Source organism: Drosophila navojoa, chromosome X (genome assembly GCF_054131105.1).
Source record: "Drosophila navojoa isolate 15081-1374.11 chromosome X, UAZ_NAV_1.0, whole genome shotgun sequence".
In the NCBI taxonomy this organism is placed as follows: Eukaryota; Metazoa; Arthropoda; class Insecta; order Diptera; family Drosophilidae; genus Drosophila; species Drosophila navojoa.
In genome coordinates this window covers 32,889,635-32,917,527 of record NC_142895.1, presented here as the reverse complement: position 1 = coordinate 32,917,527, position 27,893 = coordinate 32,889,635, and the positions used below count along the sequence as shown (strand labels likewise).

The 27,893-nt window shown below is 35.1% G+C and overlaps 2 protein-coding genes across 2 annotated transcripts in view; one reads left to right on the top strand and one right to left on the bottom strand.

Moving 5' to 3' along the window:
• The window catches only part of LOC149090880 (uncharacterized), a 112,841-nt gene that overhangs the window by 33,322 nt on the left and 51,626 nt on the right, over positions 1-27,893 (top strand). The gene's annotated exons all lie outside the window — the stretch shown is intronic.
• ArgRS (arginine--tRNA ligase-like protein) lies at positions 1,299-26,490 on the bottom strand. Its single transcript, XM_089264641.1, has 6 exons — positions 26,472-26,490; positions 25,587-25,672; positions 25,359-25,499; positions 24,963-25,300; positions 24,577-24,906; positions 1,299-5,188 (listed from the first exon to the last, which is right to left on the bottom strand). The coding sequence occupies exons 2-6, from the start codon at positions 25,659-25,661 to the stop codon at positions 4,039-4,041; spliced, it is 2,034 nt and encodes a 677-aa protein (XP_089120767.1). The 5' UTR covers positions 25,662-25,672; positions 26,472-26,490; the 3' UTR covers positions 1,299-4,038.

Here is a 27,893-nt window from a genome sequence, read left to right as displayed (position 1 = left end):
TTCACATTAGCTGAAACTACATTTTTCATACTACTTTCAAATAAAAACAAATCGTTATGTTTTTCTGCAACTAGCCAATTGTCATTGTTACCGTCATTAACAAACACTTTGTTTTTCTCAAAAATTACTTTCAACCCTTTTTCAGTTGCTTTTCGATCATTTTATTTTTCCACTTAACCAACACATTCCCGCAACCTTCAGTTTCTATGTAATTTTCGCCTGCTAGTTTTATTTTCTCTTTGTGCTCACGCATATTAATAAACATTGATTTGACCGCACACAAATGAGCTGTAGCACCACTGTCCACACACCAGACAATTTTTGTCTATTGGATTTTTCCAAGAAAAGAGAACATCGAAAAAACCGTTTTACTGTTCTATTCGGTCGTTTTTTCGCTTTCGTTGTGTTTATCAACCTTTCTCTCTCTTAATCTGCACTTCGCCGCGAAATGCCCGTTTTGCCCGCACCATGTCTTTCGGGTCTTTCTTTGTCTTGTTTCTTTTACCGTTTGTTGGACGCGACGAACAAATTTTATTCTCGCCCTTTTCACCTACTTCGCCAATGTTGCGAATCTGCACTTCGCCGCGAAATGCTCGTTTTGCCCGCACAACCATCACTTCATGTCTTTCGGGTCTTTCTTTGTCTTATTTCTTTTACCGTTTGTTGGACGCGACGAAAAAATTTTATTCTCGCCCTTTTCACCTACTTCGCCTATGTTGCGCCTCTCTCCTTCTTCCAACAATTTGATTTTTAGAGCGCTAAATGAAGGCAATGTGTCCCGTGTTTCGATAGCGACTATGAAATTGTCCAACTCTTCATGTAAACTTGCTAGTAATATTATTACAAGCATTTTACCAGCCACTTGCACTTGTATTTCATATCATTTTTCTAAAACATTAGAAAAATTATCCAAATGTTCACGAACACTGTCTGTAGCTGACATTTTCATATACAATTGCTTGAACAACTGTACTTTACGCGCGGGTCCCGAACGGCATGTAGATCTCGGACAATTGATACAGTTTATCTACGATGCTTTTACAGACAACAAAATGCTAGCTAGAGCCTTCTCATCTTTGTTGTCAAACAACGCTTTCTGTTCCACTGTATCGTTTTCATTTTTCAATAACCGGCCACATGTCACCGACCACAAGTCAGACTTTTCATCTGCACTGACCACGCACTATAGTTTTCACTATCTAGCTTCTCAATTGCAAACATTGAACTCATTTTGCACAAATTAATTAATCATAAAGAATATATATATGTTAGAGCGTTAAAATGAAAAACACTCCACATTTGCCGAATTCAAGATCTTAACTGAACTCTTTATTGCTTAAAATCCTAGTTCTTATATACCTAACAGAGACTCTTAAAACTACTTCCAGTCACTGGAAGGGTGCATTTTCTCACACAAACAAGTGCCCAGATGTTTACTTAAGTGTCCCTTTTTTGAATCTTTGGGCCCAGGCTCACGTTACATTTACATATATTAGACGCTGCATTGGTCGCTGCAACTAAGGGATGACATATTTATTACTTTGTGTCGGATAACGCGCAGGTTATTCGAGTACTGTCTCTATTTTTATTATTATGTATGTTCATGTTTGAACAATATATGTATATTGCATCAAAAAATTACATTGGATCTCGTTTGCTCGTTATTTGTGGGAAGGGTATGAAAGCGTTGGTATGCATAAAAATATGTATTCTCTACGAAATTGTAACGGCCTGCACACACACACGATTACATTGTCCTTCGCTTTTTCCTTATTATACCCTGAACCCACTAAAAATGGGAAATCAGTGTATAATGGTTTTGTGTAAAAGTATGTAACGGGCAGAAGGAATCATCGCAGACCCCATAAAGTATAAATATTCTTGATCAGGACGACGAGCCATGTCCGTCTGTCTGTCCGTCCGTCTGTATGAGTGCGTCGATCTCAGAAAGTACAAAAGCTAGAGAGCTGAAATTTGGCATGCATACTCGTATATACGCAGTACGAACACTAACCATAGAACACATAGACCGGACACGTAGGGCAAAGCGTTTTGCACACTTATTTTCGAGCATTGGCTCGAAAATTTTTAGGCTTGTGCTACTAAAATATGGGAACACAAAATCATTTCTCTTCATGCGCTCGACCGAGATGGTCGATTGTTTAACAAAAGATCCCTCTATGCTAAATGTTTCCCTTGCTCTCTCTCTCTCTCTCTCGATGCTCTCTGCTCTCTCAAATGTGTATATGTGTGTATGCATGTGAGCACAAGCAGCAGCTCTGAGCTGCCAGCTCACAAAAATTGAAATTTCTTCGCAGCAAGAACCCATGTCTTCCTTTCTGTGTGAAGAGTATACCGAACTCTTCAAACCGTTTGCCAAGCTCGTACAAAATATGTATATGTGTTTTCGATTTTATTTGTGGAAAGGGTATGAAAGCGTTGGTGCTCATAGTGAAAATGCTTTCGCGACGAGCTTGCACGCACACTCTCCCTTGCTACAAGTACTATGAGCGTTTGCGTGCCTGTGTGCGTAGCTCTTGCTGCCTGTAGCAATTTTAAATCCCAGCATTTGCATTTGGTTGATATTGTGAAGTGCTCACAAACATACATATGTATGTATGTATGTATGTATATACATTTGATTGTGTGTGTATGAATAGGATCTGAATCGAACAATTATGGGATATCACTTGTAGAAGCATTTGTATGACTATGTGCTTTTACATATGCGTGTGTGTATGTGCCTGTGTGTATGCATGGGAGTGTTCAGGGTATCTCCTAATCGAGCAGTCTCGACTAGAGCCGTCTTACTTGTTTTTTTCTCTGCTGGCAGCGACGCAACTCATATACTCGGCGAGGCATCTCATATACCCGGACTCATATTCATTCGACTCATTATCGTTCAACAGAATATTGTGCCTCTGAATCGTATACGATCGCATTCGCCCCGGTGCCACTCATTTCAATATGAGCATTGTTAACTCGAGTACGTTTTTTTGGGACTCATTCAGACCTCTAATATGTATACAATTGATGCTAGACACCTTCGATGCTTCGACCACAGGGGGCATGACAAACCGCAAAAGTTTATATCTTCTAAAGTATAAGAGCTAGAATCGTTTGGATCGTTATGTTACTAGTAACCTCCTCTATCGATGATCTAAAAATAATTTTTACGCCTCTTGGGGGCGTAGTATATTGAAATATACCCTGTAATTTTAACATTTTTTAACGTAAGCAGTCAAATTTTGCAGTTGGGTTACCGTTAGCTCGTTCTAAGAACTGATCAAAAATGAGATATCCACGCCCAGAAGGGCGTGGCAAATCGGGAAAAGTTAAATTTTCTACAGTATTAGAGCTAAATTTAGCTACTTGCTGATGGGATGTAAATGGGTATTTTGCAGTCAGTAACACCCGACTGCAACGCACTTAGCAGAGCGCGTGATTGTATGCATATGCCTTTATATATGTGTATAAAAAGTAAAAAATAATTAGAATATCATTTCTTTGCAGGGTCAAACCTTCATAAGATCGATAAATCATCTGATAACTTTTTATCGAGAATAGTCGAAAAATTGATTCTGTTTTTTTCAGCCTCATTGGAACAATTTTAGACTTAGAGACTTCAAATTTACTGTGTACATATGATGAATATAGACATTTTGCAGTTTACAGATTTTGGATACCACGCCCCTTTCGCTCCAAAAAAACGCATTTCAAGATTACGTTCTGATTGTATGTTCATTAAGATTGTACGTCTAGAAATCAAATTATTCAACAAATAAAGTCTCATTATATTGCCCACACAGCAGCGCAGCCCAAGCGCAGGCTCTGCTTACTGCGCAGTTAGCAGAGCGCGGCCTTATGCGTGCGTGTGGATGCAGGTGTATGTATGCATATGTCCATAAAAGAGGTACAGAATGATTAGAATATTAGATTGGAGGGTTCAGGGTATCTCCTGGTCGAGCAGTCTCGACAAGAGCCTTCTTAATTGTTTTTATTGATCAATTCATTTTAAATACATTGTTAGTCTTAGTACTACATTTTCGTTACAGGTTTTAAGCCCAATATATAGAAGCATTTTCTTAATACGGCCGCAGTTGCCTCACATATTAAAATTCTACTGTGGTTTACACTAATAATTTGCCCAGCGTCGTTTTTTTCAATGCAATAACAGCTATCATAGAATTCAGTAAATACAACGGAAACTTCATAGCAAAACTCACATAAAAAGTGTAGAAATAAACCATTTGCACATTTAATTAATATATCATGCAATTTTAGTAGTGTTTTTGCAAGTTTCCATTCTTTTTCGTGAATCAGTTCTATAGTAAATTTATCTAAAATATCTCCCACATTGCTAAAATCTTTTCCGGAGCTACGAGCAATAGAACAAATACGACTATACGTGTATAACAAGTATACAGCCGTATTTCCACGATCGTCAAGCATTTTATCAAAGGAAAATATGTAATCGCTTATACGGTTATGACATAAATCTGCATACTTTATACAGCCATATGCCACCGCTTCTTGAGCTTCGAGCAGTTCTTTAGGTGTTAATATCTTATCACGACCTCTCTGCTGCAACTGCTTTAGAGAATACTTCAACCCCTCATCCAGCAGGTCTGATAGTTTGACAGTATCACCGGATCGTGTCTTAAATTTTTTGCCATCATCTCCTAGCACCACTCCAAATTGTACATGATCAACACGATGGACTTCTGGATTTAAAATACCACAACGCTCTGCAGCCTTGAAAATTGCCTTAAAGTGGGTGCTTTGTCCAGAATCCACAACATAAATTATCCAAGTGGCATTGTCTTCTTCAATTCGATGTCTAATGGCTGCCATATCAGAGGTATCGTATGTAAATCCACCATCCGATTTCACAATGGTCAACGGAATGCCACTCTTACTGTCATCAGGCCACATGATTTCCCGCCCGTCGTCTAATTCAAGAAACCCCTTGTTTCGCAGAAATTCAACTACCGACACCATACGTGACTGATAAAATGATTCGCCACGTTCATTAATTGTTACGTCTAAGCGATCATAAATTTTCTGAAATTCTTTTCGCGAAACATCACATATGAGTTTCCAAGCTCTAATTGACTCTGTTGTTCCATTTTGGAGTGTAACAACGCGGTTGTAAGCCCGCTTTTTGAAATTGTCATCAGTATCAAAACTAAAAAGAAAAAAAAAACAATACATTAATGCACTTTCAATATTGAAATATGGAAATTAATCATTAAAGAGTATTTAGAAATAAATCTTAAAGGCATACAATATTACATAAAGAAAACATACCAATCAAAAATAAACAAGTAAGAAGACTCTAGTCGAGACTGCTCGATAGGAGATACCCTGAACCCTCCAAGCTGATATTCTTATCATTCTGCACTTCTTTTATGCACGCACACATACATATATATGCACCCACCCTCACGCGCCCGCGCTCTGATAACTGCGCAGGAAGCAGCGACTGCGCTTGGGCTACGCTGCAGTGTGGGCAATAATATATTTATTTACTTGGTGAATAACTTCATTTGTAAACATACGATCTTAATGAAATTTTCAGGGCGTAATTATGGTCAAAATGTGTGTACATTCCAAAGCCCAAGTCTCTAGTACTTGAAATACGTTTTTTACAAATTGGGGGTGAAGGGGGCGTGGTATCCAAAATCTGTTGATTACAAAATGTTTGTATTCATCATATGTATATACACAGTAAATCTTAAGTCTCTACGTCTAATAGTACTCCGATGAGGCTCAAAAAACAAAATCAATTTTTCGATTATTCTCGATAAAAAAGTGATCGGATGAGTTATCGAAAAAATAAAGCAAACTCGTACTGCGAATGGTATACACCAGTATGCACACAAAATCATTCAGCTCTCTAGCTCTTATATTTTTTGAGATCTCGGCGTTCATACGGACGGACGGACAGACGGACAGGGCTATATCGACTCAGCTCGTCGTGATGATCAAGAATATATATACTTTGTGGGGTCTGCAGTGATTCCTTCTGCCTGTTACATACTTTTACACAAAACCATTATACCCTGATTTCCCATTTTCAATGGGTTCAGGGTATGTTATGAAATTGACACTATTGTAGACAGATAATGGTCTAGTGTAAGAAATATCATTATGTGCTACACCATTGACCAAGGAACACATAGACGAGACATGTAGAACAAACTTTTTCAACGCCGTATAAGAGACAGTCTCTTGAGGTGTTTGCCACGCTCATACAAAATCTTAGTTCTTATGATTATTTCTAGGAAGGGTATGAAAGCGTTGAGGCGCATATAGAATATATTTTGGCAACGAGCAAATTTCAGTCCCTCGCTACATGAATGTATAAGCATTTGTGGCCTGTGTGCTTAACTCTTGCTGCCTTTGCACACACGCACATGTAAAGGCACATAGGCACAAAAATGCTTCTACAATGCACTACGGGCGATTTGTCGTTTTTGGCGGCATAAAGTCTAAAAATAAAGCCAGAATTTGTTTTATTATATTACTTGAATCTCGGATTTTTTTCTCTTAAAATGTGCCACGCCATCTTTTTTGCCCCCTTCTTAAGTATACGTAAATTTCAGATGTTTTCATATATAGAGAAAAAGTCTTTGCAAAAACTTTTACACTATTAATATATAGTAAAAGTTATTCGGCTGTGGTTGCTCTGGTTCCAAATATCAAGAAGCGTCTAGTTGGTGAAAGCAGAGGAAACTTTAAGTGCATTTTCTTTTAAAGGAGCAAAAACGAGTAAAAACTGGTTTAGTTGCATGCCATTAATAGTTGCATGTTTTAATTTGAACTTTTAAGTAAAACTCCACGGAAAACAATTTAAATTGTTAGATTCTTTGCAAAAAATGCAATCAGCAACCCTGGACATTAAAAAGCACACAAACATTTATCCACAGATAATGCTAGCAACAGATTACAAATACCCTGAGCTTTCTTCCATTTTGATTTTTGTATTCTAAACAATAATAATTATAGCAGCAGCAGAGCAGTTTCCGCGAGACATCAGCTGACTTTAAGGCGTTGCAACGTGGCGCCATAAAGAAAGAATTGGCCCCCAAAATAAGCAAAAAATATTTTGCATCTAATTGGACTGTTGACAATTTAAAAATAAAAAAATTTTCTTAATAATTCACCATAAATTTTTGGACTTTACGCCACTCATGACGGAAAATCGCCCATAGTGCAATGAATACCCCATTATTTGTGAGCATAGCGGCGTACAGACAATCAAACGTATTTATGAAAGTGTGTGAAGTTCAAAAGATCTACCAAATGCAAATTCGGGGCTCTAAAATTGCTACAGGTAGCAAGAGCTACGCACAGAGATACAGATGATCATGTAACAATGAACTGTAGTGTGTATGTACCCTCTCGTCGCGAAAGAGATTTCATAATTAGCACCTACGCCTTCAGACCCTTCCCAAAACTAATAACGAAAACGCAAATATTTGGTATGTGCTTGGCAAACGGATTTAGGAGCTCGGTATACTCTTCACACAGAAGGGAAGTCATGGGTTCTTGCTGCGAAGAAATTGTAATTTTCGTGAGCTACTGCTTGTGCTCTAATGCATACATACATATAGTAATATATCGGCCTCCTCACATAACGTAATAAATAAGCGACAAGCGCTTCACTTAGCAACAAACACTTGCCCCCTTTCTCATAAATTTATATTTCACATAAACGGGCTCATTCACCCTATATCCGCAAGTAGCATAACACTTGCATAAGCACTGCACGTGTAACCAACAGCCACTAGCCCCAAGCGTGAGAACGCCTGATCAGCAATTTTACCCTTAGCTGCCGAAAAGCGTGAGATCGCCTATTCAGCATATTGTCAATAACCAATCAGATTCACTTATACATATCGTCCGATCAAAAGCTCACCACTAAAAGCTCTCCAAAGCCCCACATATAATAAGCCAACAAAAAATTGTAATTTTAGTTATAAGCCACGGCTCTAACATTGCTGTAATACTTTTAATAAGATAAACTCCAACTGTTCGAATAAAAATAAAGTTATATTACATTTGTAAAAAATAGTTGTCAAACTCATTATTGGCGCAGCCGGTAGGATCAGTGAAAAAGTGAACTCTAATTATTCTATCCTTGTTCCGAAAGAACAGAGAACTAGTGAATTTGTGAACATTTAATTCAATTCTGATCCGCCTACAAGTATCTACGTGACCGTGGTCATACAAGAATTCCGTTACATAATAGATCCTTTGGACTATTGGAAATCTTGGGTAGCGAACGCAAATCGTTACATACCAATCCCTACGTCTGGGCCTTACACATCATTAAATCGATCCCTGTAAGCCGTAAGCATTGAAAAAAATATGCAAGCAGTGTAAAGTGCGTGTAAAAAGACATTCGTAATTAACCTTTAAACCGCCAAAATTGCACCTATCATCATCCCAGCCAGACTAACCATGACTTTGAAATTGTCTGAAACTCATTTAAAACAAGCACTGTCATCGTTACGACAGTTGCCATCCTACGATGGATCAACTGAAAATTTGAGTTCGTTCATCAGGAGGGTCGACTACATACTCAACTTATACCCAACCAGAGATGCCCGACAACATAACATCCTTTTCGGTGGTATCGAAATGCAATTATCAGGAGATGCGCAAAGGATTTCCCAGCTTTCAGAATCAAACAACTGGCCGGACCTGAAGACAGCTTTAATCAACGAACTAAAGACGCAGACACCGTGCGAGGAGTTGCTGAGGCGATTATACAAATCCAAATACAACGGAAATCTTCGTAAGTTCATCGAAGAATTAGAGAATAAGTCGTACATAATAACAAACAAACTAAGTCTAGAAAATAATGTAGGCAGTACACTTTTATACACAAACGCAATGAAAAATACCATCAAAGAAGTAATAACTAGAAAGTTACCAGATAGGCTTTTCATGACACTAGCTAGATTCGACATAACAACTGTCACAAATCTTAAGCAAGTTACATAGCTCAAAGAGAGGGTCTATACGAAAATAATACAGAAATAAAGAAATCAAATCAAAGCCAACAAAGTGGAAAAAGTGGAAAATATTTTCCCCAATCTATAGGTTCATCACCAAATACTTCCCAAACTAATCAAGCTGGTCAACATCCGAAATCGGATAATAATCCGCCTTCATTCAAAGAATTCCAACAGAAACTAAATCAAGGAAGAGTTTAGAACCCCTTGAATTATCAAACACATAAGTATTCGAATTCTCAGGAGAATCCTCCTAATCAACCAATGAAAAGACAAAGAGAATAAGCAGGATGGACATATCCGAAAATTTTCATCAAGAAGCCTTGGAACAGGAAGAGTCAGAGAACGAGACAGAAATCCATTCATTAGAATAATTCTTAATAATTAACCCCTCAAATGTATTTTTGACACTGGATATCAATAAACATTCTATCACAAAATTTCTTTAATTTCAAAACTCACTCAGAGAATTTAGAAGTCCATACTATCAATGGTGGTATTGAATTAAAAGAAACTGTTTTATTTGCACCTAGCAAACTTTGTCCAAATCACCAAAGATTTTACATTCACAACTTTTCAAACAATTACGATATGCTAATCGGAAGAAAATATTTACAAGCTTGTAAACCCCAAATTAATTATATCGAAGATTGCATAACTTTAGGAAGTTATACCTTTTATTTTAAATACGAAGATGAAACAGATCACGAAAAAGGAATCGAACTAAAACAATTTGACCCAATAATAACTAATGACCCAGATATCAACTTTGCAATTAATAATGAAATAAGCGAAAAAATGAATATCGATTAGATCACTTAAACCCAGAAGAAACCGAAAAATTAAAAAAGGTGTTATTTGAGTTCAGTGATATCCAGTACCGTGAAGGTGAAAATTTGACCTTTACTAGTACGATAAAACACTCGGTCCATACAAAACATGAAGGCGTTATTTATAAAAAAAAAACCTTATAAATACCCTCAAACCTTCGACCAAGAGGTCAATAAACAAATCCAAGAAATGATAGAACAAGGTATTATTCGAAAATCGAAATTACCTTATTGTTCTCCAATCTGGATCGTGCCGAAGAAACCGGACGCTTCCAATAAACAAAAATATCGTTTAGTCATTGACTACAGGGATCTAAATGAGATCACCATCGACGATAAATTTCTCATCCCACTCATGGATGAAATACTTGACAAATTAGGAAAATGTCAGTATTTCACATTTGATTTTGCAAAAGGATTTCATCAAATCCAGATGGATCCCGAATCAATACCAAAAACAGCTTTTTCAACAAAACATGGTCATTACGAATACACACGTATGCCATTCGGTTTGAAAAACGCAGATTTGATATACAAAGATTGCCTAGTATACCTTGATGACATCATAGTTTATTCCACTTCATTGGATGAGCATATGATGTCACTCAAAAAATTATTCACTAAGTTAAGAGAAGCAAATCTAAAACTGCAGCTCGACAAGTGCGAGTTCATGAAAAAAGAAACAGAGAGACATATAATAACAACAAAAGGTATTAAACCTAACCTTAATAAAGTAAAAGCCATAATTCAGTTTCCAATTCCAAAATCGCAAAAGGAAATAAAATCATTCTTGGGTTTGTGTGGATTTTACAGAAAGTTCATGCCAAACTTTGCCAAAATTGTCAAACCAATGACACTCAACCTTAAAAAAGGTGCAACAATTAATATTAACGATCAAAATTACATCTCAGCTTTCGAAAAACTCAAGCTCTTAATCACATCAGATCCTATACTGATCTACCCGAATTTTGATAAACAGTTCTCCCTCACAACAGACGCAAGTAACATAGCCATAGGAGCAGTTCTACCACAAGAACATAAACCAATTTGCTACGCAAGTAGAGCACTTAACGAACACGAAGTTAATTACTCCACAATTGAAAAAGAATTACTAGCTATCGTCTGGGCAACAAAATATTTCCGATCATACCTTTTCGGTAGAGGATTTGAAATCCTAAGCGATCATAAGCCTTTAGTATGGTTAAATAATATAAAAGAACCTAACATGAAACTCCAAAGATGGAAAATAAAATTAAACGAATTTGATTATAAAATAAAATATTTACCTGGCAAAGAAAATCACATAGCCGATGCACTTTCAAGAGTAAAATTAAATGAGAACTTTTTAGGAGAAACAAATAGTAATACCGCAGCAACAATACACAGTGCACATGAAGATATTGAGAACTACATATCTATAACAGAAAGACCATTAAACTATTATAATAGACAATTAGAATTTATAAAAGGAATATAAGAGAAAGTAGATATAACAAAATATTTTCACAAAACAAACATTAAAATCACTTACAAAGAAATGTCAAACGCATATGCCAAAGATATAATAAAACAATATCTTTGTAGCAAAAATAACGTAATTTACTTTCATAACGAACAAGATTTCCCCATTTTCCAACAAGCATACGTTGAATTAATACATCTCAATAATATCACTAAAACTATGAAAAGTAATATCATATTATCAAACTTATTAACTTACGCAGAATTTAAAGAAATAGTTTTAAAAAACCATAAAGAACTTCTACATAATAGAGAAAACAATTAATTGGTTCAGAGAAAAATTCTATTTCCCCGACTATCAACACTTAATACAAAACATAATAAATGAATATGTAACTTGTAACTTAGCCAAAACCGAAAATAGAAATACTAAATTAACATTTGAAATCACTCCAGAAATATATAACATTAGAGAAAAATATATAATGGACTTTTATATGATCGACAATTTACAATTCCTTTCATGCATTGACATATATTCAAAATTTGCAACATTAATTGAAGTAAAATATAGATATTGGTTGGAAGCAAAGCGAGCTATAATGAGAATATTTAACGATTTAGGCAAGCCAATAGAAATCAAAGCAGATAAAGATTCAGCATTCATATGCGCAGCATTACAGAACTGGTTAAAAGAAGAGAATGTTAAAATTGATATAACAACAAGTAAAAATGGAATTACAGACGTGGAAAGATTTCATAGAACAGTAAATGAGAAACTTAGAATCATTAACAACGGAAATAATATTGAAGATAAATTAACAAAATTCGAAAAAATACTTTATACATTCAACCATAAAACTAAACATAAAACAACGAACAGAACGCCGGCAGACATTTTCATATATGCAGGAACACCCGAATATAATACCCAGTTAAATAAAATCAGCCAGATAACAGATCTTAATAAAAACAGACACGAGTACGAAATAAACACTAAATATAGACAAGCACCGTTAGTTAAATTAAAAACAACATATCCCTTTAAAAAGACAGGTATAATAAATCAACTTGATGAAAAACACTATGAAGAAATAAATAGAGGACGTAAAGTCACTCACCATAAAACCAAATATAAAAAGAACAAGTAAGAAAGCTCTAGTCGAGGCAGCTCGACTACGAGATCCCCTGAACCCTACAAGCAACTGATATTTCAATAATAATTAGCAAACACACACACACACACACACACGCATACAAACAAACACACGCACACACACGCATACAAACAAACACACGCATATACACACACTCACATATACAGGCGATTGCGCTTGGGTTGCGCTGCAGTGTTGGCAATATTAGGAGAACTTATTTGTTGAATAATTTAATTTCTAGACGTACGATCGTAATGAAACTTTCAGAACGTAATCATAGTGTTTAAATGTATGTGTATACCGAAGCACAAGTCTCTAGTATTTGATATACGACTTTTACAAAGATGAGGGTGAGGGGGTGGATTTAGGGGTGGGGGGTAAATTTTGACAAAAACCGAAATTGTATAAAATGAATCTTAATATACATTTTAAATTTGGAGACTCTAGCTTGAAAGATGTAGGAGATATAATTTTTAAGTGATCTTCGATAAGGTTTTTTATCGATAAAAAAGTATCGGAATGAGTTATCGTTTTTTAGTGAAAAACTCGATATGCGCGCTGAATTTGACATTTGAAAAAAAAAGTTGAAGTCTCTAGCTCTTATATCTTATGAAATCGACGCGTTCATACATACGGACGGACGGACGGACGGACAGACAGACGGACAGGGCCGAATCGACTCAGCTTGTCGCCCTGATCAAGAATATATATACTTTGTGGGGTCTTCCACGCCTCCTTCTGCCTGTTACATACTTTTAACAAAACCATTATACCCTGATTTCCCATTTTCAATTCAAAAAGAAAATTAACAAAAGTAAATACGATAACTAATTACAGATCAACTAATAAAGACGACTCATCATTATAATGTCTAATATCAACTCAACATTCAGCCAAAGCATCGAGATAAACCCTGTAAAAGCACCCAATGGTTACCTAATATTCAAAACAGGCACAATGGATTTACCCACTAACTTCGAGTACCATTATCTTACAGTAAATTTAACGAAAATCGACATAACATATAACAATCTATTAAAACAGGCTCAAGAATTCAATGATGTCGTTCATATCCAATATTTAGCAGAAAAACTAAGTAGAGAAATAAATGGAATTCAAATCGTAAGACGTAGTAAGCGAGGTCTAGTAAATGCAATGGAAACAGTTTACAAATACCTTTTCGGAACCCTAGATAACGATGACAAAGAAGAATTTGAAGATAAAATAAAAAACTTAGCAGAAAACCGCATTCAAGCAAATGAACTTAATTACATAATAGACGCTATTAATTAAGGATTAGAAGCAGTAAATTCAATCGTCTCCGAAAAAGAAAAATCTATCAAATTAGAACTATTAATTTTTAATCTCGAACATTTCACAGAATATATCGAAGATATAGAAATGGGAATGCAACTCACCAGATTAGGTATATTCAATCCAAAATTACTCAAACACAATTATTTAAAACATGTAGATTCGGAAAAATTATTGAACACTAAAACTTCTACTTGGCTTAAAACAGATACAAATGAAATTATCAAAACCCCAATCTTTGAGATACTCTCGTATTCAGATCCCGAAAAGAACATCTTAACAGAGAACTCACATGATAAATATTATTTTGAAAACGAAAATGTATACAATAAAAATACCAAGCAATTAGAAACAAATGAATGTATAATAGGCATTTTAAAACAAGTAACGACCTCATGCAAATACACAAAAACTTTCAAAAATTATCAAATCACATACATAGAGCCAAATATTATTGTAACTTGGAATTTACCAAAAATTAAACTAAATCAAGATTGCGTAAACAATGAATTAACAATAGAAGGAAATAATATAATAAAAATTTACGATTGTTCATTACAGTTAAATGAAATATTTACTAAGAATTCATACTTTGACTATTCACAAAGCATCTATGTAACAAACAATATTACAAAATTAGAACCCATATCTTACCTACAAACAAAAAAAATTATTAACCAACATACAAAATATAACAGTGTATTCCAAACTATTCTATAATTACTTTTGTCATTATTATTTTAAGCATAACATTGTACTTAATCTATAAGCTTAAAATTGTACCACAAAAATTAATTATTAATGTTAATAACACAAAAAACCCGATTTAGAAATCCCAAATCCAGTGATCGAGCAAAGCCCTTCACTATACCCAAAAATATCCGCCTGAGGACAGGCTATTTTCTTAAGGATGGGGGAGTAATAAATATATCGGCCTCCTCACATAATGTAATAAATAAGCGACAAGCGCTTCACTTAGCAACATACACTTGCCCCCTTTCTCATAAACTTATATTTCACATAAACGGGCTCATTCACCCTATATCCGCAAGTAGCATAACACTTGCATAAGCACTGCACGTGTAACCAACAGCCACTAGCCCCAAGCGTGAGAACGCCTGATCAGCAATTTTATCCTTAGCTGCCGAAAAGCGTGAGATCGCCTATTCAGCATATTGTCAATAACCAATCAGATTCACTTATACATATCGTCCGATCAAAAGCTCACCACTAAAAGCTCAAAAGCTCTCCAAAGCCCCACATATAATAAGCCAACAAACAATTGTAATTTTAGTTATAAGCCACGGCTCTAACATTGCTGTAATACTTTTAATAAGATAAACTCCAACTGTTCAAATAAAAATAAAGTTATATTATTTTTTGTAAAAAATAGTTGTCAAACTCATTATTATATACATATTTAAGAGAGCAGAGACCACAGAGAGAGAGAGAGAGAGAGAAAGAGTAAGGGAAGCATAGAAGGATATTTTGTTCAACAGTCGACCATCTCTGTTGAGCGCATGAAACGAAATGATTGTGCCTTCGTATATTTTCCTAACCCGAACCTAAAAGTGAGGAGCCGAGCGAGTACGAAGTTGTCTGGGTTGCTACTGCTAGAAAACTGTGCAAAACTGGGATCGTCGAAAACAAATTTCAATTTTTGTGCGCTGCTTAGTTGGATGAGTGCAGATGAGTGACCATAGAGAGAGAAAGAGAAAAGAGAGGTGCTTCATATAAAATCAGGACCATTTTTTTAGACCGCTCGCAGCGCATTGGCTTTGTCATACTGTAGTGAAAACAGTGATCGAGCCTCAAGAGACTGATCCCAGCAAATACGAAGTTGACCAGTCTCTTATGCAAATTTTTTCGGCATTGAATAAGTTTGTTCTACATGTCTCGTCTATGAGCGCAAAAAATCTGTCGAAAACCTAAGAAAGAGCTAAAGGAAAATAGCTTGCTCACATTGGCTAAGCACGGTGGAGGTAATGTGATGAATTTGGGGGTGTTTTGCTGCTTCTGGAGTTGGAAACCTTGTATTTTTTTTATGACACTATAGACAAACATGCTTATAGAGACATTCTCATAGAGAATTGAAGTCCAAGAATTCAAAAGTCTCAGTGGCACCTATTGGCAGTATCAGCAAGATAATGACCAAAAATATTCTTGTTCAGGAGTGGCTCCTATACCAAACAGTTCAAAACACCGCCTGATCACCGAATTTGAATCCCTTTGAACAAGTGTGGCATCTACTGGAACAATAAATCCGATCTCACCAAGTCTTAAGCTGATTATCAAACGTCAAAAATAATAAGTAGCATGAATAGACGTTTGCAAGTATTAACGTGATTTAGCGACGATGGAAGAAATTGATTACACCTTTTGTGCCAGAAATGTTTTGATGAAAGTTTGTGGTTATATTTTTACTTTAGTATTATGTAAATAGGAGTCGTTCGACTAGACCTCGCACCGAACGGTTGTGTTATCGTAGAGTTCAGTTCACAGCTTATCAATTTCTCAAGCGTCTGTTTTATTTTTGTACACCCATTCTTCACCTTCCAATACCCACAGCAGAACAAATTTTCAATAATTTCAATCATACATCCAACATAAAATGATTCGTGCAATTTTGTATAAGAATACAATGCAAAAGAAATCGTACCTTTATGTGATGATTGTATTTCTAATAAAATATATATTTTACTACATATGGATAATTGTTAATCAATGCAAATAATTAAATTCTTTTTTATATGCTTCAAGCTGGTTAGTTTCGTCTTAACAATATAAAATTGATATAGGTCTTAATACAAAAAAGGTAAATGATTTCATTATACCCTGAACCCATTGAAAATGGGAAATCAGGGTATAATGGTTTTGTTAAAAGTATGTAACAGGCAGAAGGAGGCGTGGCAGACCCCACAAAGTATATATATTCTTGATCAGGGCGACAAGCTGAGTCGATTTGGCCCTGTCCGTCTGTCTGTCCGTCCGTCCGTCCGTCCGTATGTATGAACGCGTCGAGTATATATCACGCGCATATCAAGTTTATCACTCAAAAACGATAACTCATTCCGATACTTTTTTATCGATAAAAAACCTTATCGAAGATCACTTAAAAAATTATATCTCCTACATCTTTCAAGCTAGAGTCTCCAAATTTAAAATGTATATTAAGATAAATTTTAGACAATTTCGGTTTTTGTTAATATTTACCCCCCACCCCTAAATCCACCCCCTCACTCTCATCTGTGTAAAAGTCGTATAACAAATACTAGACACTTGTGCTTCGGTATACACATACATTTAAACATTATGATTACGTTCTGAAAGTTTCATTACGATCGTACGTCTAGAAAATAAATTATTCAACAAATAAGTTCAAGTTTAAATAAAGTAATTTCTAGAAAAAAAAGAAAAAATGATGGCTTTAAAAATTTATCCATATTTTCATTCTACGAAAAACCACCAAATATATTGGAAAAATTGCTATAAAAGCTAATTACAGTATAATAATACATATGTATATTCCGGAAAATACTTACATGCGTCTTAGCGCCACCAAGTTCCACCAAGATGGATCAAAAAACATCGATATCTCATGAAAGCCCAAATCAATCGATACTATCGATAGCCCCAATGATTGAATTTGCAGCCCTAGCACACACACACGCGATAAGGTTTATCGATAAAAATACAGGAATGAGTTATCGTTTTTTAGTGATTGACTCGATATGCGCGCTGTATATACGGACATTTAAAAAAAAAGTTGGAGTCTCTAGCTCTTATATCTTCTGAAATCGACGGGAAAAATCGACTCAGCTCGTCGCCCTGACCAAGAATATATATACTTTGTGCTGTCTGCCACGCCCCCTTCAGCCTGTTACATACTTTTAACAAAGCCATTATACCCTGATTTCCCATTTTCAATGGGTTAACGGTATAAAAACTACGTCCCGCCCAGTATTTGAACTCGAGACTTTCCGATCGACCTCGCCTTTTAACACGACGCCACCCCAATGTTTGAATTTCTAATGGCAAAACTGAAATAGATTGCTGCTGCAGGCCCATCTAGCAAATCTAAACCAAACTGACTGCTGATGTGATTCTAAGAATGTGCTAGAAGTTTGAATGTATGTGTGCACACGTATAGGAAAGCTGTTGTAGCTAATGCACGTACGTTTGTTAATTGGCCAAACATTTTCTTATTTTTTAACGTCGATTGACTTCAAATCAAGTCTCTAGCTCTCATATCTTCTGAAATCGACGCGTTTAATCAAACGGCCAGACGAACAGACAGACAGGCGGACAGAGTCAAATCGACTAGGCTCGCCGCTGATCAAGAATGTATATATGTACTTTGTGGGATCTACCACGCCTCTTTCTGCCTGTTACATACATTTTAACATAACCATTATACCCTGATTTCCCATTTTCAATGGGTTCAGGGGGGAGAACCCAATCAGTAGAACTGATTTGGGGCCAGTTTATATTCGGACTAGAGAGAGTTTATATCTTTTGCTACTTAATAATATAAAATATATTATTTCATTGAACAAAAAGTTGTTTATATTCTCAAGAACCCACCACAGCGTCCCCAATCACTAGTGCTCTTGGAGAGCTTAACTGGCGCCCGAGGGTTAAGGGTATAAAAAGACAGCAAATAAATAAAATAAATAAATTATGTAAATGAACCAAAGCAGAAATTAAATTTGTGAATTGCGGGAACGATTTTGAGTTTGAATTGAAGAGGCGCGCTTATATTTACATAAGTATCTGACTGACTCGCACACCTGATTTAAATGATCGTGGGTTAGCCTATCAGAATGTATTTTTAAACGTAGTATCTGATTAAGCTCAGCGGGCAAAGTATGGAGCCGAGTGAATCCAAAGCTGTCCGGGGTGGTACGGCCCTAGAAAAAGCGTTCAAAAATCTTTCCACTAGTTGTCTAGTCTATGTGTTCTCTGGTTAGTGCTAATACCGATATTGAGCGATGCATCGATGTTTTTCAAAACATCATTATATGCAAATGTCATTAACTATCCTAAGATATTCAAAATTGCAATAAAATATTTTCCGTTGATGACATCTTCTGTTCCATTTAAAATAATATGATTAATTTCAGTGAAATGTATAAGCCTGCTATGAAATATATCCATCTATATATATATCCGTCCTCATTTGTCCTTGGTGGTGAAAAAACTTGCAATGACCAGGATTCCTCTGATCTATTTGCTGATTTTTTACAATCAACTTATTCTTCTGCTAATCTCTACAACAACTTATATCCATATCCTCTTTCTGAATATGGGTCTATAAATACTCCTAAAGTTACTGCAGCCTCTCTGGCTGAGGCCATTAGGACGTTGAAATCATCTTTCTCTCCCGGTGCCGATAATATTCCTAGTTGTGTGATTAAAGAGTGCAGTGTTTCTCTTCAGTCACAATTACTAAAATTGTTTAGCTTGTCCTTGCATACTGCTGTGTTGCCTTCAATTTGGAAAGAATCTTTCATCATTCCCTTATATAAAAAAGGTGGATGATCTGATATTTCCAACTATAGAGGCATTGCGAAATTATCTGTCATTCCGAAGTTATTTGAGAAAATTATAACATCGGCTTTGCAGAATTTTTGCAAATCGATTATTCAACCATCTCAACAATGTTTTGTTCAAAATCGATCAACGTCCACTAATTTACTAGAATTTACTTCGCTTGTCAATGATAGTTTTTCTAAAAAAATGCAAACGGATGTTATTTATACTGACTTCAGTAAAGCATTTGACTCAGTACATCATCACATACTAATTCTTAAGCTTGAACGCTTAGGATTTTCGCCTAGACTTGTATCTTGGATTTCATTCTATTTAATTGGTAGAACCCAAAGAGTCCTGCTCAGAACAGTTGTGTCTAAAGTTATCTTTGTTTCGTCTGGTGTACCTCAGGGTAGCCATTTGGGTCCATTACTCTTTTCCCTTTTTATAAATGACCTTCCTAGTCGTATCTCGTATTCTACTATATTTATGTATGCTGACGATGTAAAACTTTGCCTTCCATACTCCAGGATGACCTAAATGCATTTCAACTTTGGTGTGTGGCAAACCAGCTGGACTTAAATTGCTCAAAGTGTATGACAATGACATTCAGTCGTACCGTTCCTCTAATTGTTGATTATAAAATTAGCAATATTTCCTTACGACGCATTCACACAATCAAAGATCTTGGTGTTTCTTTCGATTGTAAACTAAATTTTAATCTTCATATTTCTACCATCATTAATGAAGCCAAAAGTGTGCTTGGCTTTATTAAACGTTGGTCCAAGGAATTTAAAGATTCTTTTATCACCAAGCGCTTATTTACGTCGCTTGTGCGTCCCATCTTAGAGTATTGCTCTGTTGTTTGGTCTCCGCAGCATAAACTGCATCAAGATCGCATTGAATCGGTCCAAAAACAGTTTCTTCTCTTTGCTTTAAGGGATCTTCGATGGGACAGTAATTTTCGATTACCGTCTTATCACAGTAGGCTCCAGCTTATTGATCTTCCATCGCTAACCAATCCCAGAACAATTTTAGGAATTGTTTTTCTGCATAAATTGATTAGTGGTGATATTGATTCGTCCTCTTTGTTGGGTCGTCTAAACTTTTCGGTTCCATCCCGAACAACTAGACACTATCGTCCGCTTCATTTACTGGTGTGCACTAGGGATTATTCTTTGCACAGGGCGTTTCATGTTCTTAGTGTTAATTTTAATACATATTATCACGTTTTTTCCTTACATTAAAAGTTTGCTATTAGCTTATCTTAGGGAAATCACTCACAATGCCCAGACATAAGCATTGGTATGCATTTTCGTTGTCAATGTTGTGTAGTGATTTCTCAATTCTATCCTATATTCTATTCTGTGCTCTTCCTTTACTCTTTTCTTTTTACTATTTCTTATTTATTTATTTTTATTTTTTTATTATTAACTTTTCTTGCAATTTCTTTCAAAACCTATATATAAAAAATATATATATATATATATATATATATATATATATATATATATATATAATTTTTATTTATTTATTTTTTTTTTTTATTTTAAGAAATATTTATTATTTTATATGGCATCATTAGTTTCACTGACCTTATTTGGCTGTGAGACGTGGGCATAGCTGGCCGGACTGGCAAATAAAATACCCCCATCGTGTCGGTGTTATTATTGATATTATATCCTGTACTTTGTTTGGGCTTTTTCTTTTTTTTTTTTTAATTTAATTTGACTCTCGTGTTTGTCAATAGCTTTAAGAAATAAATAAATAAATATAAAAGAAAGTTGTGTAAAAGCATTCGACACTTATAACGCAAGATCTGCTGGACCAATTTTCATGGTTTTTGATTTGTTGGATTTGTCTCCGCTACGAGTAGGATAGTAGATCTTAAAAATACTGAAAAAAATTGACGAATACTTGAAAAACTCGGTTTTTTCCCTAAAGACTCAAATTTCCATTGATTCTCAGTAGGCTTGATAACAGTGACAGTTTTCGGTCCTGCTCTCATGTTATACAATAGTATAAAAGCACTGACCAGACAACACATAGATGAGACATGTAGAACAAATTTTTCTACAGCTCGAAACTGTTAAGTTGGTCGACCGCTATACTTCGTATTTGTTCGTCTCGGTCGCTGGAGGTTCGAGCAATGAAAATACTGCACGACAAAAACAGTGCGCTGTGAGCGCTCAATCCAAATGGTCCCGATTCAGTATGAAGCACATCTGTGAGACATTTTTTCTACTCTCTCTCTCTCTCTCTCAGTCCCTCTCTGTCGCTCTCTATGGTCGCTGAAATCATCACTCTCAGCCGCGCACAAAAATTGAGATTTTTGTTCGCGACGATCCCAGCTCTTTCCTTTTAAGTGAAGGGTATACCGAAATTTGTAAAGCGTGTGCCAAGTTCATACAAAATGCTAGCTTTCTCATGATTGTTTCTAAAAAGGGTATGAAAGTGTTGATGCTCATAATGAAAATGTTTTAGCGATGAACATGCACACACACAGAGCATTGTGTGCCTGTGTGCGAAGCTCTTGCTTCTTGTAGAAATTTTGAAGCCCAGCATTTGGATTTGGTCGATCATGAGAAGTGCATACATACATACATATGTATGTATGTATATACAATGTACATTTGATTGTGTGTACGCATGCGATGCGATTGTCACAATTATGGAATATCACTTGTAGAAGCATTTGTATGCCGCTGTGCCTTTACATGTGTTGGCAACGCTTCACGTGTTGGCAAACCATCCGCATTATTTCTTCTTGCACCTGACCAAAAAACAAAGACTGTCGTTAACCACAAGGTGCTTGAATGAAAATCCGATTAATAAATTAATCAGAGTGTATCCCAACCTGAACAACATAGCTAACATAGGGCAATGCAACGTTTGCCGGGCCAGCTAGTATTTATATACATTTAAGTTAAGCCCTATGCAATATACTCCTACAAAATTGTATTTTTAATTAATTTTTTTTTTTTTTTTTAATAATGTTTCTTTTTTTTTTTTTGTACCCTGAAAATAAGAAATCAGGGTATAATGGTTTTGTTATAATGTATATTCTTGATCAGGGCAACGAGCTGAGTTGATTTGGCCCTGTCCGTCGAGTTTATCACTAAATAAAAAAAAACCTTATCGAAAATCAGTTGTAAAATTATATCTCCTACATCTTTAAAGCTAGAGTCTTTTAAAAATATATTAAGATGCATTTTATACAATTTCGATTTTTGTTAAAATTTACCTCCCAAACCCTAAATCCACCCCCTCACCCTTATCTTTGTAAAAGTCGTATAACAAATACTAGAGACTTGTGCTTCGGTATACACATACATTTAAACATTATGATTACGTTCTGAAAGTTGCATTACGATATTACGTCTAGAAATTAAATTATTTAACAAATAAATTCTCATTATATTGCCAACACTGCAGCGGAGCCCAGGCGCAGGCGTCTGTGTATGTGCGTGTGTGTGTGTGTGTGTGTGTGCAAATTATTATTGAAATCGTAGGGTTCAGGGGATCTCGTAGTCGAGCAGTCTAGAGCTTTCTTACGTTTTATTTTTATATTAATATTCCCCCGGCACGTGTAAAAAATTTTTTAAAGATATATGTATATACAGCTGGGAAAAATAAAATAGCACCACTTGCATATTCAGAGTTTGAGGAGTTCTCCTGGACACATTTATAAATGTATTGATGTAATTTTTTCATTCAGATAAGCAGAAATTAATTAGTTATTACGGCAAAAAAGAATTATCACAAAAATATTCATAGTTTTTATATAATTCAAAAAATTCTCAAAAAAGCCGAAAAATTGACGAAAAAAATAATAGCACCACTACTCCTTTTCGAGTGAAAGCCTGTATTTTTATCAGAGTTACATATCTTCAAAAGCACTTATTGATGAGATTTGTTGTTTATATACCTATTTTAATTAAAAAATTTACAAAATTTGTAAAAATTTGCAAAAAAAAATGGGTCGTGGAAAGTATTGCACCCCCGAACAACGCAATCTAATCAAAAAGTTGATTTCGGCTCGAAATTTTCACAGGAAAGTTGGTCGTTTGATGGGTTATTCACATAAAAAGATCCACCATGCATTAATCCATAAAAAAAAATTATGAAAAATGAGGACAGCGGTGAGTTCTGACCTAGCAACAGATGACTTGACTCATTCGCGTGAGTAAAAAAGATCCTTTTAAGTCGGCTACTCAACTGAAAAAGGACCTAAACATATCAGCAATAGACCAAACAGTACGGATATACTTAAAACATTACGATTTAAATATTTTCCGTTCAAGAAAAGTACCACATTTGAATAGAAAACATATTTCTAAACGGATGGCATTGGCAAAGGATCACAAATATTGGTCTGCGCAAGAATAGAGCAACATTCTTTGGCTTGATGAAAGTAAGATGTTAATGTTTGGTGGAAAGGGATCGCGGTCCAACGTTAGAAGTCCACAGAAATTGCAATTTAACCCTAAACGTACAACAAAAACCATTAAAGGTGGAGGATCATATTTAAGGGTATGGGGTTGCTTTTTGTACTATGGTGTAGGCCCAATTCATTGGATCAAAACCATAACCGACCGACATTTTTATGTTGATATATTGGAATAAGTGATGCTGGATACAATATACCACTAAAATGGGTCTTCCAGCAAGACAATGACCCCAAAAACACCGGAAATAAAGCGAAGGAATGGTTCCAGGAGAACTCAATCGACTAACCTGCACAGCCCTAATTGCTAACAAAGGCAAAACAAACAAATGCTAAACTTAAGGGAGTATATTTATTTTCATTTGTCATTAACAATAAATTAAAAGTTTTTACTCATTTTAATTCTTTAAATGATTTTTAGAGCAAAATGAAAAAGTGGTGCTATTATTTTTTTCGGCATTTTTGAGAATTTTTTGAATTATATACAAACTATGAATATTTTTGTGATAATTCTTTTTTGCCGTAATAACTAATTAATTTCTGCTTATCTGAGTGAAAAAATTACATCAATACATTCATAAATGTGTCCAGAAGAACTCCTCAAACTCTGAATATGCAAGTGGTGCTATTTTATTTTTCGCAGCTGTATATTCGTTTTATAATCGAATGGAAAAGTTTTAAAACATCAGTCATTTCAATTCGATATATCAATCCAATGCTTGATTTTGAAATCATTGATGGACATCGACATCGATGTATTAATTCAAATTTACATCACCAAATTTTAAAATAATTGTTATAACACTTACCGTTTTTTAGATTCTTTGTAAAATTCTTGAAGATCTCCAATTGGTGGACTCTCGTTTTGAAAATTTGGAAAACGATCTTCTAGATGAGCTATAAGCATACCAAACTGCGTTCCCCAATCCCCGAGATGATTGATGCGAATTACATCATGTTGTAGAAATTCAAGAAGCCTGCAGATTGACTCCCCAATTATGGTGGAACGTAAGTGACCGACATGCATTTGTTTTGCGATGTTTGGAGAAGAAAAGTCAACTAATACGCGTGTTTTTGGAACCTTTGGTGGCTGAATGCCATACCGCAATATGTTTGTTAAAGAAAGCACAGCAAGTTTCCTGAAAGAAATAGTATATGCGTTACCATATTTAAATAAAATTTGGTTTTAACTTACTTGCTGATAAAAATGTTGATAAAGCCAGCACTTGAAACTTCTACTTTCTCTATTATTGAGGACTCTGGAACAAACTTTTGAATATCTAGAGCAATATCTCGTGGAGTTTTTATAATTCCTTGTTCCTTCATTTTCTTGGCAAGTCCCATAGCGTTATTACACTGGTAGTCTCCGAATTTTGACGACACATTCACAGCCGCAATAATAGTTGGAACGTTACAAAAACGGGGATATGCATTCGCAATTGCTTTTGTAAAAACTTTTTCCAAATACCCCGTAATGGAAGGAATATTACCTTCTTGCATTTTAAAATTTGTATCTTGCTCTTCAGTTATTGACTAAAACATGAAATTCTTTATTATACGATGTGTTATAGTTACATATGTATAAACTAACTTTTATGATTCTTGCGAACCGGTGTTTAAGTTTAATATTTTCAATTTGCAGCTTGATGAGATCATCATAATCTTGAAAACACGTGGTCTGTTTCACTGTAGACTGCTTTATTTTCGTATGTAGGCTTGCCGTCACATATTCCTGTTGGCCGTTTAAATCATATATGTATGTATGTACAATGTATATTGCATTCATCAAAGAGCAACAGCAAACCATTGAGATACATACCAAATTTTCAAGTGTATTCAATTCAGTTTTTAATTCAGGAATCATTCCAATAGATTTATTTGTAATTCTAGACATCAAGAAAACTTCTGCAACATGAATATATAATATGGGAAGGTTAATTTAGTAGACTATCGAAATTACATTGACGTGAAACCGATACATGTAGTTAAATTACAAATTTTCTGGGAAAACAAAAATGATGAATGTAAATCATTGAATCTTTATTTGAATAGAAAAATGCAAATATGTACAGCGGCTCACAGCTTATTTCGTGCAGCGATAGCGTACAATTTTAAAGCCGTATTCCCTCTGAATCAGTAAAGATATTCACAAAATTTAAATTAAGTTTTATTTATCAGTTTCAGTATATTAAACCTCGACTCATGTGCATATATGTATATTGGATGAATGGCCAAAAATCTCTACCAAAGTCACCCGAAAATTGTTAAGCCTAATGAAATCACGCTTAAAAGAGGCGTTTAAGTAAAAAGGTCAAAAAAGACTAATTTAAGTATTTTTGGGAAATAGTCATTGAAAGTCTTGAAATAAAAATTTTCTAGTTACCTTTATTTTAAATGTTATTTGTTAGAACAGAACAAAATGAATTGCGTTAATACATATTGACTAATATATAAGACCCCATTTAAATTTGTTCTACATATCTTTACTGGTTTAGCGGGAATACGGCTTTAATATTGTACTATACCGCTGCACGAAATAAGCTGTGAGCCACTGTATATACGCGTGGAATATGATTAAATTCGAAGCTGGATCTGGAGCAGCGATCCGTTCCCTCAACACATTTCTGACGATTTCATTACTTTTAAAGAAATTTCGGGAATAATTAATTATATTGACAAATAAATAATATAAATTGAACTTTACCGCTTCAGTTTTTAACAAATATAATCACCTTACGTTGAGGCACGCGATGTGTCACAGTAAATTAACGATTAATTAGAGCTGGCCAACAATCGAGATATCGAATATTAACGTTTCTACACCACTATCGATATTTTATCCACTGTCGATACTGAACACATTAAGGATGCGCTTTTTTCACATCACATGACCTAAAATTGTTGATGTGCATGTGTTTTTAGAACACAATAAATGGATCTCCAAGCAACTTTTTAATTTACTTTTAGATATAAAAATGTCTTTATCAGTTACGAAGAAATATGTTAGCCACGAAGAAATTCAAGTTCAGATTTTTACTAAAGTACTATCACTAACCAGTGGTACTATAATTTTTTTTACTTTTGGTAGTAAGTATGAAGAAAGCTGTTTGCAATTTAGAAATATTACTTTAATTTTTGTCTAAATTATTTTTACCATAATCTATCTATATATAAGAGAATTGTGTAAATGTGTTCTACACTTATAACTCGAGATCTGCTGGAACAATTTTCATTGTTGGATTTGTCTCCGCTACGAGTAGGATAGTAGATCTTAAAAATACTAAAAAAAAAAATTGACGAATACTTGAAAACTCGGTTTTTTCCCTAAAGACTCAAATTTCCATTGATACTCAGTAGGCTTGATAACAGTGACAGTTTTCGGTCCTGTTCTCATGTTATACAATAGTATAGAAGTAAATAAACAAATGTCGTCATTCAGTCTACGGCTCAGCCTCTGGCGAACCTGACTATTCATAAAAAAAAAGCACATTTGATAAAAATAATACGCGTGCATACAGAAGCTAAACATCTCGAAAGTTCAGGTATTTGTTTGTCTCAGACATAAATTTGTTTAAATTATTTGTATTTATATTTCTCGGTGGATTTTATGTGGTTTTGTGCGAGGGCATATTCAGTATTACTATTAATATAATGCCGCGTCCTAGAAGATCTTATCTTTCCCGGCGGACCCATGATGCAATTAGGCAAAGGAATATCGCGAGTCAATTAAGACGAAGAACGAGAAATCGCCCGAGGAAGCCGCCGCGCTAGTACCCAGCAGAGAAGGGCCTTAATTCGTGCTTCTTAAAGAGAGGCAACCCGTGAAATGGCAATAAGAAATGGTTCAAGGATTTTATTATCTGGCGATTTCCGACAAACACTACCAGTAATTCCAAGATCTACTGCTGCCGAAGAAATCAACGCTTGCCTCAAAACATCAAATCTGTGGCGATTTGTAACCAAACTTCAACTGTCTGTAAATATGAGAGTTGCATTGTTGAACGATCTATCTGCTGATGATTTCTCGAAGCAATTGACGAATCGAGTGGCTTGATTTCATTTCCTCAAAATTTTTGCAATTTGAGCTTATCAACAAAGTATTTCCGAATATCATTGCTTTCCACAA